The sequence below is a fragment of the Mustela nigripes genome, chromosome 1 (genome assembly GCF_022355385.1).
Source record: "Mustela nigripes isolate SB6536 chromosome 1, MUSNIG.SB6536, whole genome shotgun sequence".
NCBI classification, from domain to species: domain Eukaryota; kingdom Metazoa; phylum Chordata; class Mammalia; order Carnivora; family Mustelidae; genus Mustela; species Mustela nigripes.
This window is the reverse complement of record NC_081557.1, coordinates 142,834,007-142,850,083: the sequence shown is the minus strand read 5'-3', so window position 1 is coordinate 142,850,083 and position 16,077 is coordinate 142,834,007. Positions and strand designations below refer to the sequence as shown.

At 37.1% G+C, this 16,077-nt stretch overlaps 2 protein-coding genes across 2 annotated transcripts in view; one reads left to right on the top strand and one right to left on the bottom strand.

The window, feature by feature from the left end:
- C1H4orf46 (chromosome 1 C4orf46 homolog) lies at positions 1 to 4,340 on the bottom strand. Its single transcript, XM_059374552.1, has 2 exons — positions 3,962 to 4,340; positions 1 to 2,130 (listed from the first exon to the last, which is right to left on the bottom strand). Exons 1-2 carry the CDS (start codon positions 4,145 to 4,147, stop codon positions 1,975 to 1,977), a joined length of 342 nt encoding a protein of 113 aa, XP_059230535.1. The 5' UTR covers positions 4,148 to 4,340; the 3' UTR covers positions 1 to 1,974.
- A 327-nt stretch (positions 4,341 to 4,667) lies between these two features.
- ETFDH (electron transfer flavoprotein dehydrogenase) overlaps positions 4,668 to 16,077 on the top strand; it is a 29,472-nt gene continuing 18,062 nt past the window's right edge. The window contains exons 1-6 of the mRNA XM_059374520.1: positions 4,668 to 4,879; positions 10,640 to 10,780; positions 11,179 to 11,408; positions 12,670 to 12,751; positions 13,114 to 13,232; positions 15,838 to 15,915. Of these exons, the coding sequence (XP_059230503.1) occupies positions 4,846 to 4,879; positions 10,640 to 10,780; positions 11,179 to 11,408; positions 12,670 to 12,751; positions 13,114 to 13,232; positions 15,838 to 15,915 (684 nt within the window). The 5' untranslated portion in view covers positions 4,668 to 4,845. The remainder of the gene's footprint in view (positions 4,880 to 10,639; positions 10,781 to 11,178; positions 11,409 to 12,669; positions 12,752 to 13,113; positions 13,233 to 15,837; positions 15,916 to 16,077) is intronic.

Below are 16,077 nucleotides of genomic sequence, written 5' to 3'. Positions count from 1 at the left end.
TAAGATTTCATTAAAAACTTTTATTTACGAAAACTCCACAATCAAATATGAAGATGAATCACAAACTACAAAAAGATAGTTAAAACACAGATAACAGATCATTAGTATTCAAAATACATAATACTTACAAACTGATAAGGGAAAAAATTATAGAAAAATGGACAAAGCTATGGCCTCAGAAATCACGCACTACATTTCCTGAATCTCCAGTAGTTACACAAGTCAGCACTACTTAATGTGTGAGACTATACAAGGGCATAAACACCGGGAGTCGGACGATTGTGGCCATCTGCAGGCTAGCTACCACATACATGTAACAGTATTTTGTACTGCTTTGATACATATGCATTAAAAATATAAGAACACAAACTAGGATACATACCACTTCTAGAACAACAGTTCCCTCTGGGGAGAGAAGAAGGTATGGGATCAAAAAGGTAACAAAACTTTCAAATGTAACTAACATTTACAAATATACATAGATTTGAAGAACGTATAACCAAATGCTAACGTTTATTAAATCTGCACGGTGGGAATATGTCCTCTAATAATTTACTCTTATGTTTTAAATATTTCAGTAAAAGTTTTAAAATAATGAACCCAAAGAAATAAAATAAAATCTGCTTTGAACATGTTTATTTCTGTATATTCTGAAAATTGCAATTTTGATGACACATAAGAAAAATATTTTTCTAATATCAAAATAAGTATCTCTTTGGTAGAAACACACCTTATATGTTATCTTTAACTTAAAAAAATTAATCAAGAACTATGACCTAATATACTAAACAATACTATTCTTTGTCCATCCATTTGTCCCCACTATAGAGCTTTAGAATATAGTTCTATACACATCTCCATATCTACAAAAGAATTAAGATACCATATCAAAGATGCCTACAAGTTATAGGGAATTATATGACATAAACCAGCAAAAAGAACAATCTAAGATATGGGACAAGTTGAGTAGAACATTGTCATTAAAGTCAAATAATATGAAACCAATCACATCATTTAAATTTGATGCATTAAAAACAAAGTATCTTTAGAATGATTGTATTTAGAATTTAGAATTATTATGTGCAAAGTTCAAAAAGCAGTAATACAGAGCCATAATTTTGATAAGGCACTTTAAAGAGAACAATCAAACATACAACATCACATAGCAATTAACCTGAGAAATAAAAAGGGGAAAAAAATTTATATATATACATATATATTCTTTCCAGACAGGCTTTCATGTTCTGAAGTAAAATCTTTTCATAAAGCATCATAAAGAATAAAAAATATTTATATTTTTAAAAGTTATCAGTTAAATTGCAAATTCCTATAAAGAAAAGAATGTCTTCTTAAAAAGTCTGTGAGGTTCTAATTCAAATATTTTTAGAAAAACAATTATAAGTTTCATGTGAAAAAAAAACAGCTTTTAACTGTATTGTCAACTCTTTTATTCTCAAACATTTACTAGTTGTTGTGTTACACTTTCATTGTTCTAGGTGCTGGGGATAAAGAAATAAGACACAATCATTAGTTCCAGGGAACTTCCCACATCATTAGTTCCAGGGAACTTCCCGTGGTGGAGCTGGGCCAACACTGGTAACTTTAAAGTTACTTCCCTTGGTCCATAAAATGAAGCTCAACTTCAAATGCTGGCATTTCTGACATCTTCTGAGAAATCAAACAGAATAATGATCTACATGTTTTTTTTCTATTGGTAACACTGTAGCATTATTAACGTTATCTACTGATGAAATTAACTTTCATAAAATAGACTTTTAATGTTTAGAGGACAGAAAATATTTAAAGATAAGTATCATCCAGCATGAAAAACAGAATCAGTATTCTGCTTTCACAAAAGTGAGAAAACCAAGATGATTTCATTCTGAATATATAGAACTGCTGGAGACAACCATATACTTATGGTACATGTGCAAATATCAAAAATGAGTAAGTATGAATTATTACACAGTCAAATCAGTTGTCAGGCTTCAAAGAATCATAGCCTTCTTTCAAGAGGTCCCGCCATGTTTTAAGGAAACGTGCATTTTCTGTACATTTGAAGGCAAGCTCTTCCACTTGAGCTGATACTGCAGATGTGGCTTCAAGAAGTTTGGTTAATGAAAATGCTGCCTGAAATTTTTAAAAAATACAGAGAGAGAGAAAAAGTCAAATAATATGTTTATCTTTCAGATTTTCATCTCATTTTATAGTCTAAAAATAGCTTAAAACCCTGACTCCCATGCCCAACTTGTTTTCCATAAACGTAAAAAAATCTTCAAACTAAACACTAGCTTCTTTAGGGAACCTAAGAAATTCCTTAAAGTAAGCTTTGAAGAAATGTCTGCTGGAGAGATACCCATTATGCACCAGACCTAACAAGTCAGTACTTCTTTTTTTTTTTCTTAATTGAAAATACACCAGGGGAACCTGGCTGGGTCAATCACAGAAAGCAAGTGACTTTTGATCTCAGAGTTGTTGAGTTCAAGCCCCACGCTGGGTGTAGAAATTGCTTTAAAAAAAAAAAATTAATCTTTGGGGCGCCAGGGTGGCTCAGTGGGTCAAAGCTTCTGCCTTCCCCTCAGGTCATGATCCCAGGGTCCATCAGGCTCTTTGCTCAGCAGGGAGCCTGCTTCCTCCTCTCTTTCTCTGCCTGCCTCTCTGCCTATTTGTAATCTCTGTCTGTCAAATAAAATAAAATAAAATCTTTTAAAAAATTAAATCTTTAGAAGAAAAATAAAAGGAAGAAAATTCACTAGACTCATTTAGCTCAAAAAGAGGACTTGGAGCCCTTGACACTAAGTACCAGAAGCATCTGAGGGACTTAATTCTTGACAAACTGCTCACTGATATTTAGGTAACAAGGGCATTGTCCCGCTAATTTTACTTGTGAACACTATTTAGACGGTGAAAATGTACAGACCAAAGAACAGATACTCTGAACGGCCAAATAAATCAACAAAATCAAAACAAACCAAGGCAGCATACAAAAAATATCCATCTCTTCGTGGAATTCACTTCTTATTCAAATGTTTTCTTCACCTAGAATATAAAATTACACTCTTCCTAGATAACCTATCAGCAGTCCACTCAACATACTCTTAATACCAGTCTCCTTCAGCAAATATTGAAGCTGTACCAGCACTTTAGACATCTTAAAAAAAAAAAAAAACTTATTAAGCAACGAGAGATAATCGAGTTCATTCCACAGTTTCCAATCTGCCCAGGAGGGTCTATTCCACAAAGTTCTCCCAGGAGTATTACATCCTACATACCTCATTCACTCGACTCAGCCAAGAGTCCTTATTTACTGAAACTCCGCTGGGGGTGGGTGGGTGCGTGTCAGTGGAATTCGAGACTCCACAGAAACCACAGTGTGCCCTCTAGCAATCACAGGGAGGTCTCGGACCCGGCCGTGGAGGAAAACCAATCTGGACGACAGGCGCGGTTAAGTCACCCCTCCAAACTGGGTCCAGCGCAAAGCAAGCCTGAGACACGCAAGAATAGCATTGCCAGCTGGCTTTGGCAGGTGGCCAACTAGAGCAGCGGGATCTTAAGACCCAAGGAAAGAAATCACAGCCTGATCCTAAGCACCAGCCGACGAGGAGGAGGAAGAGAGGGCAGACCTCGCCAGCACGCGTCCGCGCAGCAGAGCTCTGTGGTTTCAGGTTACGGAGGATGATTGAAACCGAAGGCGAGACAAAAAGAAAACAGCGAAGGGTGGGGAGGTGTGGGGGGGGCGGTTAGTGGTGGAGGAACAACCCCTTATTCCTCAACACTAATTCTAAACACGGAGTCCTCGGGGATGGTGGACACGGGGCCTCGGGTCTCCGGTTTACTTAACAGCCTTGGGGGCAGAAGGGCGAGATGCGGATTCCTGGTCCTTCCCTCCCTGGCACAGCAACGGTCTCCCAACAAGGGCCGAGTGGGGGCGCGGCCCCGGGACCCGTCGAGCGACACTCACGTCTCCAATCTGCAGCTCCACCTCCTCCAGAGGGTCCACCGTTCGGCCGCTGCTCCTGCTCGGAACTGGCCAGCCCAAACTCACTGGAACGCCGGGGGAAGACGCTGACGAGGCGTCTGAAGACGAGGGAGAGGAGGGGGGCGGCGGGGGCGGCGAAGACATCCGCAGCTCCTCGGGGTCTGCCATTGAGCAGGGATGGGGCTGCAAAGTCGGACCTCAGCAGCCGAACCGACACCAACCGTCTTTCAAACTGCTCGCGCCCAACACCCAGAAGCCCCGCCCCCTCCCTCCTGAAGTCCCGCCCGGTCTCCTTGCGGGTTTTTGCCCAAGTCCGCGAATACTAAGTCGTGTTTTCCGGACAGCCAATCACCTTGGGCGGTACATCGCTCCGGCGCCAATCTCCGGCCAGGCTCAGAAGGCGCTTGACTAGAGGACTACAACTCCCAGAATGCTGTATGCGTCACTACACCGCCCACTACTTTTGATGCGCACGCGTGTACCACGGGATCTATGGGTTTCTCTCCCCTGCACTCCCGCGTCCTCACCACGCCTTGGTGAGACGCAAACGGAGAACCAATCCTCAGCCTGAAGCCGGGATCGTGCTGAGACTTGGGAGTCCCTTTCCTTTTCCTCTTTCGGTACGTGACCCGGAAGTCACTGCCGGCCGTAGCGTCTTGTGCGGCGCCGGCGCAGAGCAAGAAAGAGGCGGGAACACCGCGAAGCCAAAACATTGGGCAGAACTGAGAGGCAAACTTCAGCGGAGGTGTTGGTGATTCTCGGCAGGTGATGGCGCCCCCCGCGGCCTAGAGCTCAGTCCAGCACCCGCGGTGAACTACTGACAGTCCTTCCGTTGTGTCCCACCGACGGTCCTGGGACCAGAGAATATGTTGGTGCGGCTAGCCAAGCTGTCCTGCCCGGGTGAGAGGGAACTCCGGGCGGGGATAATTAGAGGAAGGTCGAGGAGTTAGGGCAGAACGGACAGGGCTACAGCTGGGGGGGCGGGGGGGCTCTAGACACCTACCTCTCTTCACCTGCTCTCCTGGAGTCCTCAGGTTAAACTCGGGCCAAGGTCACGCCGTCCATACCTGGCAGTGGACCCTAGATTCCTCCCCATAGAGCTGTCCCAATTGGAAGAACTGGCAACTAGGGTAAAGGTCACGGGCGGAGGAAACTTACCAACACGGCCCTCCCGTGGACTCCCGAACCCCTTCCAAATCTGGTCCTAATTCTTATCCCAAAGGTCGTGTGTTTTCTGTTGCATTGTTGGAATGGATAAAATAATATTTGCACATTTTTCTTCTTGGTCGTGTCCTAACTTTCGTCTTTGCAGCCATTCATCCCAGTCCATTAAGAATTTGAAGTCTGATCTGTCACATCATCCATATGCGTGGCCCAAGTCACCAGTTTATATCTGGAGCCAGGAGTTTTTCTACATTGTCTAAAATTAACTTTAGAGGCTTATCATGTTGTGGGTGCTCCTAGAACCATCACAATGACTTGTGAAAATACCTCATTACCTTTTCTTCCTCTTAAAAATAATGCAGTTGGGTGGTCTTTGTTTTGCTTTACTTTTTAAAAAGGGTTTAAACATTCAAAAAGATTCACTACAGGATCTTGCATTTTGTCACATTTGGTTTAGTTTTTTGGTTTAGTTTCTTTAATTTTTGGTTACAGAATAGACAAGTATACATATTGCAAATTCAAGGATGTTCTTATTATGTACATTTCATGCACGTAGAAATTGTCAGATTTGGCCACCATATGTTAAATTTGAATTTTATTTAAAGTTCCTGATACTTGGGCATGTATTACTACGCCTAATGTGTAGATACACTTTATGTTTTGTGAAATATCAAAATAGTAAGATGGTATCTGCCCTACTGCCTAATTTAGCTGAAATCATTCTTGGGCCAAGCGTTAATTACATTCCACCAAAATTAGCATTTCCATTTTCTTTTTTTTTTTTTAGAAGATTTTTTTAAAGGTTTTTTATTTATTTGACACAGAGATAGAGAGTACAAGTAGATCTGCAGGCAGAGGGAGAGAGAGAAGCAGGCTTTCCACTGCTTAGGGAGCCCAATGTGGGGCTGGATCCCAGAATCCCGGGATCATGACCTGAGCTGAAGGCAGCCACCCAACTGCCTGAGCCACCCAGGCACCCCAGCATTTCCATTTTCCATGCATACTTAAATCGTTGTCATTTTCATAGCTCAGTGTTAACCCTACTGGCAATAGGGAGATGGACACAAATATGTTGGCAGTGTGACTTTGATATGGTGATCTTATGAGGGGTCAGTGGACTTTTTAACCTTACTTCTCTACCAAAAATTCAACATGCCTAATTGTTCAAATATCTAAAGTGGAATGTCAGATTTGTTTTCAGAAAGGGAGTAAAGGTTGTGGCTTTTTAATCCCGTGGTGGAAATCGAACTACCCAGTTCCAGATATTCTCAAGAAAATAACTAGCTGTATAAGCAATAGAATTAGTTTTATCTGATACCGAATCATCAGTTTTCGGCAGCAAATGATAACTTCTACACACTAAACTACAATTCATCATAAGACAAAGATTTTAATATCTCTTAATAATAAAAATACAAATGAATAATTATTTAATATTCTCTTGAATGATGGTAATGCTATATTTGAATTCTAGAACTAAATTCCCCTATAATACCTTTATGTGTCTTAATGTACATTTTTTCAAGACTTAGGATATATGAAATAATAATTTAAAAATTATTCCCAATACTATAATTTTTAGTATGCCTTTGCCACTCTAAGATTATCAAAATAGATTATTTTTTTTAGTTTTTAAAAGCCTTTAGAGTTCAGCCATTCTAAATTTCTTCCCTTCCTGTATTCATCACAATCTTTAATTATTGATGTCTGATGCCAGATTTTTGCTTTAAAAAAATTACTTTATTGGAAAGAGTAAAATATAAAAATATGTTCATTCTGCAGTTGAGTGCTAAAGAATAACCCGTGCAAGGCTGTATGTTTCCATTTAATCAGAAAAAGGAAAGAAAATTCTTTTTTCATCACAGCTTGGTTTCCATTACTTCACAAATCATTTCAAATCCAATTGTAGTCTCAGAGTTTGTCTGATGTTGGAAGGATTGAGAGCTTGGGTTGTGGGATCATCTGAATTCCTATGTATTTACTGTGAGTGGGGATTGTAGCTGCCCCACAATTTCCATAAAGTCATGAAAGGTAAGGCATGCTATCATAATTAAAAATTCTTAACTCTTCATTATGACCATTAAAATGTAAATTTTATTAGATTTTACATTTCAAATCCATGCAAAAGTCTTTGTTGATCTTTACTATTTGTTACAGTCCATGTTTAGAAACTTATTCATTTGCAGATATAATGCTTATATTTATATATAATAAATTCAAATTCACATATTCATCCCTCTTCCCTCTTCCTAAACCCATGGCAACCACTGTTTTTAATGTCTCTATAGTTTTACCTCTTCCCGAATCTCATATTGTTGAAATCATGCAGTATGTAGATTGGCATTTTCAGATTGGCTTCTTTCAATATGCATTTAAGTTCCCTCCATGTTTTTTCATGTCTAATAGTTCATTTCTTTTTAGTGCTAAATAGTATTCCATTGTATGTATGCACCTCAGTATATCTGTTTATCTAGTCACGTGTCAAAGGACATCTAAGTTTTGACAATTATGAATAAAGCTGCTATACACATTCACATTCATGTGAAGGGCTTTTTTTTTTAACCTGGACATTTTCTTTCTTTTGTTTTACTGTGATAAGAACTCTTAACATGGGATAGACCCTCTTGGCAAATTTTTAAATGTACATTATTATTGACTATAGGTATGGAATTAAACATCAGATATCAGAGCTTATTCATCCTGCTTGACTGAAGGTTTTGGTCTGAGCATTAATTTTCAACTCATTTGGGTAAATGCCAAGGGGTACAACTGCTGGATCATCTGTTAATATGTGGTTAGCTTTGTAAGAAATGCCAAACTGTCTTACAAAGTGCCTGTACCATTTTGCATTCCCACCAGTAATGAATGAGAGAGCCAGTTGCTCCACATTCTTGTTTCCTCATAATCTTTTTTGTGTGTGATTGTAAATCTTCTATTTTTAATAATAGTTTTATTGAGATATGTCACATACTCTACAGTCATACCCTTTAAGATATATAATCAGGGTTTTTACTATAAACACACACACATGCAACCATCACAACAATCTATTTCAGAACATTTTCATCACCCTCAAAAGAAACTTCACACCCATTAGTAATCACTCTTCAACCTCTCTAGCCCTAGGGCAACAACTAATCTATTTTCTCTGTAGTCAATTCTGGATAGTTCATACCCATGGAATCATAATATGTGGTCTTTCATGGCTGGCTTCTTTCATTTAGCATAGTGTTAAGTTCATCCATAATGTAGCATTTATTACTACTGAATTTCTTTTTGTTGCTGAATAATATTCCATTGTATGAATATATCACTTTTTATCCGTTCACAAACAGATATTTGGGCTTTTTCTATATTTCAGCTGTTATGAATAATACATCTATGAAGATACATATATAAGCTTTTGTGTGTTTTCATTTATCTTAGGTATATACCTGGGAGGGAGTTCTGTGGAAACTGTGTTTAAGGTTTTGCCTTAAATGGCTGTACTGTTTTTCCAAAGGGCTGTACCATTTTACATTTCCACCAGCTGTGTATGAGGTTCCTCTGTCTTTTCTTGTCTCTACGACTTTGCTACTTTCAATATATACTAGCCAGGCATTTTGTAGAATGTCCTTCATCTGAATTTGTCTGATGATTTCTCATGTTTAGACCAAGGTTACAGCTTTGGGAGAAGTATACCACAGAGGTAAAGAGCCCTTCTTATCACATCAGGGAGTGTGTAATACCAAAATGTCTTGTTGCCAATAATGATAAACTTAATCATTTGGTTAAAGGGTCTCTGTATTTCTCCACTGTAAAATTAATATTTTTCCCTTTTGTACTCATTGGAAGCTAGTCACTAATTGCAGTCCACACTCAAAAGTGGAGAAACAATCTGTGGATGTATCAACATAATCTTTTATACTTTGACTTTTTCTATTAAAATCATAGGCCATATGGAATTCATTTTGATAGGAAGAGAAAGGTATAATTTTTTCCAAATTTATTTCTCCCTATCTTTGAACATTTAATAAGTAACCATTTCTTTTCTCTGATTAGAAACAGCATCTTTAGCATATGGAAAATCCTTATGTATATTCTATTTCTGAAATCTTTATTCCTTTTGTTTCCTTTGATTATTTTATTCCTTTTCCTAAAACAGACTCATAATTACTATAACTCCAATACAAGTTTTTGTATCTGGGCTATTCTCTGCCTTTATATGTGTGTGTGTGTGTGTGTGTGTGTGTATAATGGGAAAAAGTATCAAGGAGAAGAGTGCCAGAGAAGGGAGACAGATTGAAGATGCAGGTGAAAGGGAAGGCTTCAGATAGATTGATGTCCCGCTGAAATTGGGAGGGCTAAGCCTTATTTATCATCATTATTCTAAGTGAAAAGATATCTGTTGTGACCTAGAAAATAAATGAAGAGTGGACACAAATACCGATTACATTAGAGGTTGTTGCCAAGGAAATAGAAAAGTTCCCACTTAATTACTTCTTTCTATGACGTTTGGTGTGTTATGGTCTCTGCTTCAGATAGGGGAAGGAAGAGGTAGAACTGAAGGTTCAAGGACAAGAGCTTTAATGAACATTATTGCAGATAAAGCCTTCCACACTTCTGTTTATTTCTATTTGCTTACTAATGAATATGTACATTTTTAAGGCTCTCAGAAGATACTGCCATATCGGAGAGTCAGTTGTTTAAAAAGCTGACCATAAAACCTAGTTTGCCCATGTTGTCCCAGCATAATCATTAATACTGTCCCTTATTACTCTCAAAAGTATCTAGTTTAGGGATGCCTGGGTGCCTCAGTTAAGTGTCTGCCCTTGACTCAGGTCATGACCAGGGTTTGAGACCCAAGTTGTGACCTGGAATTGAGTCACCCATCAGTCTCCTTGCTCAGCAGGGAGGCTGCTTCTCCCTCTGCCTGCTCTTCCCCCTGTTTGTGCACACATGCACCCTCTCTCTCTCTCTGGCAAATAAAATCTTTTTTAAAAACATACAGTTTGGTTGATAAATTTTATGGTTATCCTGTTCATAGGTTAAGCTTTATATGAGCTAAATTGAATAAATTAATTTATTAGATGCTTTTTAAATATAGTTTGAAAACATTGGTTTATGAGAAGAAGCTAAGTTGTTCATCTAGGAAATAGTACAGTCTGTTTCAGGTCATATCACAAATAATGGCTCAACAGCCTAGATCTAACCATTCACTGTCTGCAGGATTGATACAGTGAGAATATAAACAAGTTTTAACTATAAGACATCATGTGGGTCATACAATTTTAAATCCGTTAGGTACCTTAAAGATCATTTAGTGACCCTCTCCTTTTTTTGGATGAGGAAACTGAAATCTAAGGAGGTTAATGAAGGTCTTAGGGCTAATTAATAGAAAATTAAAGAGAAACCAGATCTGATTCCTAATCCTAGAATTTTTTCCTTTTAAAAAAAAATGTTTTTTTAGTCTACTCTGAGAAAAGCTAATTGAAAAAAATACCAATTTTTGTGCAGCATATCAGTGCTTTCATGCCTTAAAAATTAAGAAAAATCATCTACCTCTGTGTCATACAAGATGGTCTTCAACTTCTGTTGTACCTCGAATTACTACCCACTATACTATTTTTCCCCGGGATAAAGACAAGCGATGGGAAGGTAAGTAATAATTTCTGTAGAAGTGTTGAAGCTTTTCTAGATACTTTATATCATTTTGTGGAAATATTTTTCATGATAGTATAAGATCATCTAATAATATTTCATAGCTTTACCAAATCTATTACATATTGATATTGAGATAAGAAAATATCTGCAAAGTTTTTAGTAGTATATCTCAAAGTCAAAAGTGGTTTATGGAAGCAAAAATAAGATAGACACTGGAACAGAACCTAAAAGAACATCCAATTAATACAATAATATATTTAGTATAATTCTCATGCAAAGCAGAGAGGCAATTTCTGTAAATGTTCTAAAGCATAGTGAGTGTTTGTGATTTTTATCAGATCATATTCATCCCAGAATTTTCATGTATTTTTTAAATCATTTTTTCCTCCCAGGAGTGAACATGGAGAGGTTTGCAGAAGAAGCAGATGTAGTTATAGTTGGTGCAGGCCCTGCAGGACTCTCTACAGCTATTCGTCTAAAGCAGTTGGCTACTAAACATGAAAAGGACATCCGTGTGTGTCTAGTAGAGAAAGCTGCTCAAATAGGAGCGCATACTCTCTCAGGGGCTTGCCTTGATCCACGTGCTTTTGAAGAATTATTCCCAGACTGGAAGGAGAAGGGAGTATGAAAAAATTGGTTTTTATACAAAATGTAATCTTTATCGTATCTATTTCCAAACTACTAGAATATAGAAAAACCTTTTTATGTAATTCTGTCTCTTAGAGGATTTTTATAGATAAGTATTTTTTAACTTAAAAAGGGCCCAAAATTGAATTATATCAACTATATTTACAATTTTAAGATATTAACTCATGTACTCATGTAATACCTTCTACACATTGTATTTATGTACTGGATTTATAAGAAGGCCTTATCTTGAGAAGGTGTTAGAATATTTGTACTAAATAAAATACAGCCGGTTGATTATGAGCATATTTCCTAAGTTGTTCCGTAGGTGTTGATATCATTGTTCTTAATAAAGTTTTATGTAAATTTCCTTGGACATTGTAATATCTAAAACCAAAGAGGATAATCTAATCAAGTGTTCCAAAGAATAAATGAATATGGTCTCTCATAACCTAAGAAGAAAAGGCACTGGTATGATATGCAGAGAACTGAATGTTAATTTTACTGCTTTCATCATTTATATGGCTTTGGTTAAAATCTTACACTTTACATATCCTAGCTTTTTCTTCTGTAAGATGGGTTATGTTACGCCTGCCAAGTCTTGAATATTCACTACCCGTGAATATACTTTGTAAATGTCAACAATTATATAATTTCTATATTATTTCTATATGGAGTAAATTGAATTCTAAGAATTTCATCTGTGCTCTTCTTTCTAAAATACCAAGCTCCTTTAAACTAGAAATACTTAACATCTAATTAACTTTCTCTTTTCACTATTATACCAAAAATAGTTATTAGTGAATTGTTATTGACATAATACCAGTTGTGATAGAAAAAGGTTTTCAGAGCCCTATATAACTGAGCAGATAGAATCCATGACATACCTGTTAATTGCATCCAAAGGAAAAATAAAACTTCTCTTATGTTTTCATCAGGCAGGAGGTTACAGCTTGGAGCAAGCACCTAAGCTAAACTCCCACAGAGACAGAGAGACAGGAAGCCATGTCCAAGATGTCTCCAAGGCCCCCCAAAAAGATTTCTGGGATGTAAAACTGGCTTATTTAGGTTCTAAAAAGATTCCCATACATCTCAAAGAGACAAAGAGGATTTGCAGTTCCAAGTTTCTAAAGGAAATAAAAGAAAAGTGAGGAGAGTAGTTCACTTTCCCTTTTGACATAGTTTTTTCATTATTTGTATTTACCATTACAAATATGAACTAAAAGCTTCCTTCTCTTTCCTTCTTTTGCTTTTAGGCTCCACTTAACACTCCTGTAACAGAAGACAGATTTGGAATTTTAACAGAGAAATACAGAATTCCTGTGCCAATTCTTCCAGGTAAGGTGTGATAAGTATTTGTAGGATCCTAGAATTCTGTACCTGGAAGGAACCACATTTCATCTTGTAGCTTGTAGCAAAACAGGACTAGAGCCTAGTTCTTTTGTCTTCCAATCTAGAAGAATTGAGATAGCCTTATAAGGCAACCCAAAATTTTACTTTAGTATTGTAATGGCTTTTTAATTCAATAATTAGAACTGTGTGCCAAAGTTGTAGAATTTAAATGAAATTTTGACCATAGGATGATGTGTATATTTACACAGAAATTATACATTGTTTAGAATTCTTAAATTAAGTATTTATGGTTTTGAAATGTTTTATCAATAAAATATCAGATTGATAAATTAAGCATATATTTGTAGGTCTTCCAATGAATAATCATGGCAATTACATTGTACGCTTGGGACATTTAGTGAGCTGGATGGGAGAACAAGCAGAAGCCCTCGGTGTTGAAGTATACCCTGGCTATGCTGCTGCTGAGGTTTGTACAGTTGTATTTTTTAATGTTTATAAGAAGTTGTCTCTTTTTCTTTTAAATATAAACCAAGAATGGTACAGAAGTAAAGAAATAAATATTTTAGAAAAGCTGTAAGATTTTAGAATTGTAAGGTTAGAAGGAATCTCGGAAAGATCTAATCCAAAGAGTACTTGAATTCCTTATCTTGAATAATGTTCCTGACGTTATCACATGGTTGTGTAATTTACAACTGCACAGCATTGAGGATGAGATCATCTCTAGCTGATGTTTGGATTGTTGATAACACTCTCTTTCTTCTGCTGAAATACATATTCTGTTTTCCATTACATAGAACAAATCAATGCCCTCTTCCAAGGACACTTTTCCAATTATAATTATGCCCCACTCTCTTCTTCTCCCTTTCACTCTGGTGTTTTTATCTTTCCTAGGTTAAATATTCTCAGTTATTTCAGCCATGATGTTACATATATTTTGAGTTCCTTCATTATTCTCAGTGCCCTCTGAATGCATTCCCTTTTTATCCCCTTTATAAAGTGGCATCCAGAATGAAAAAACTGCTTCAAGCCTAGTATAGAGCCGGGCTCTTGCTTTCTTCATTCTAGAAAACATTCTTCTATTAATTCTTTCCAAATAATGCTTTTGGAAAACATATCATACTGTTGATTCTCACTAAGTTTTTTGGAGAAATGATTAAAAATAAAATCTCCTGCCAACCCAGAAAAATCACCTATATAAATTATTTAAAATTTTTATTGTTTAATAAGCATTAAACCAAGACTGCAGTGCATGTCGCAGGCAGTCTGCTGGGAGATTGCCAAGACAGAAAGACATCTTGCCCTCTTACATAGCCACACAGATATAATCCATCACATACATGTTACTTGTCTTTATCCAGAGGAAAAATAAAATTTCTCGTATCTTTTTGACAAGAAGTACCACCTGGAGCCAAGCACCTAGCCCAGGCTCTTGTAGTGACAGGAAAATAGGACACTATTCTTTTTGGTGTTCAGATTTCAAATATGTCTACAATGCCTCTGGGAAACACATTTCTGAGATGCAGATCTGGCAAGAGTCTTAAATAAGACTTTTTAAAACATTCCTATATCTGAGAGAGGCAGAAAAGGAGTTTATAGTTAACTTTTCTAAAGGAAATGATTGAAAGAATTGACAGGAGGGGTAGTTTTCTTTGGTTTTGGCCCCAGGGAAAATTCAAAAAATTTTTTATTTGTTTTTATGCTTAAAGTATGTAAGTCAAATAAAACACATAGGTCCCTGTATTATACTTGCTGCTGTGCTAATTTTTGTTTTACACACACACACACACACATGCATTTGGGTTTTTGGACCCAAGTGTGGGGTTTTTTATTTCTCCTGGTTAAAATGTTCCTAACATTAGTCCTGGGATTAGTATCAAATCACAAGTAGGTGGTTTGTAGAATCTATGATTTTCAGTTTTTGTGTACACACACACACACACACACACACACACATACACACACATACACACAGTCTCTTATACCTCTCTTCTTTTCCTTAGTCCCTTAAAGATCATTATCAATAGATTAATGTCAGGTTTGTCAGGTGTTTTTGTACTCTGAGCCAGACTTCAGTTTTAGTTCAAAGCCACATTCTACTCTTGATTCATTTTCAGAATATGAAGTAAGAGGTTTATGTTTTTCTTTTCATATCCATTGCTGCTGAACCTTACTTTACCTTCCCACTCCTGTGCTGTCTGTGTGATGCTAGCGTATATTTTGTACTTCCTATCTAAAGGACATTGTCTTCCAGAGAGGAAACAGAAACTCAGTAAGAATTATAGATCATCGCTGTTTCTCATCCTCCAAATTACAATTTTAACCAGTTTCGCCAATCTAACTTGCTCCAGAAATAAACTTTAATCACATTTAGAGTGTCTTGAACCTCTTTCTGTTTTGTTTTGTTATGTCATTTTCTTTGGTTTTTGTTTTTTGGGATCTTAGCTCATTTTGAACAGAAGCTTTCCTGACACTATTGTCTTCCCACCCAACACTAGTGGTCTTCACTTGTTAGAGGCCCTGATTTCAGGGTTTGTATACTTGTCTTTGATACCTGATCTCTTCAGAGCTCTTTGTTTATTCTGACTGGTTTCTTTAGTGACTTCATGGTAGCTTCACACTTTCCTTTTTTTTTTTTTTTAAAAGATTTTATTTATTTATTTGACAGACAGAGATCACAAGTAGGCAGAGAGGCAGGCAGAGAGAAGAGGAGGAAGCAGGCTCCCCGCTGAGCAGAGAGCCCGATGCGGGGCTTGATCCCAGGACGCTGGGATCATGACGTGAGCCAAAGGCAGAGGCTTTAACCCACTGAGCCACCCAGGCACCCGCCCCCTTCCTTCTTCATCAAGGTTGTGGCATTTCTTTTATTTCCAGCTGTTTGAGCTGTGTTCTTTTATACTCTAGAAAGGAGTATCTTTAAAACATGTCTCTTTTCTTGCCTAAACACTTTAAAGCCTGTTATTTCTATAACCCAGAAAACGTACTCGGTTTCTTAAATATCGAAAGCTGTTCATTGCTTCTTTTCAGGGTGGTTATGAATCATAAGGTGATAACCAAATATGTTTTCATTTCAGGTTCTTTTTCATGAAGACAACAGTGTAAAAGGAATTGCCACTAATGATGTAGGGATACAAAAGGATGGTGCACCCAAGGTAAATGTTTTAACAATTATGTGCTTAACAAACTGATGAAAAAAAACAACCTAAATGCAATGATTTCGTTTTGCTACAAACTGCACATTAATAAAGTGTATGTTAGAATATAATTATTAATGTGAAATTCTTCTCTTAAAGATTTTATTTATTTATTTGACA

Coding starts and splice junctions, on each gene's coding strand:
- C1H4orf46 (XM_059374552.1), bottom strand. CDS start 4,147: ATGGCAGACCCCGAGGAGCTGCGGATGTCTTCGCCGCCCCCGCCGCCC. Junction 2,131..3,961: donor TGGAGCTGCAGATTGGAGAC/GTGAGTGTCGCT, acceptor TAAAAATTTCAG/GCAGCATTTTCATTAACCAA.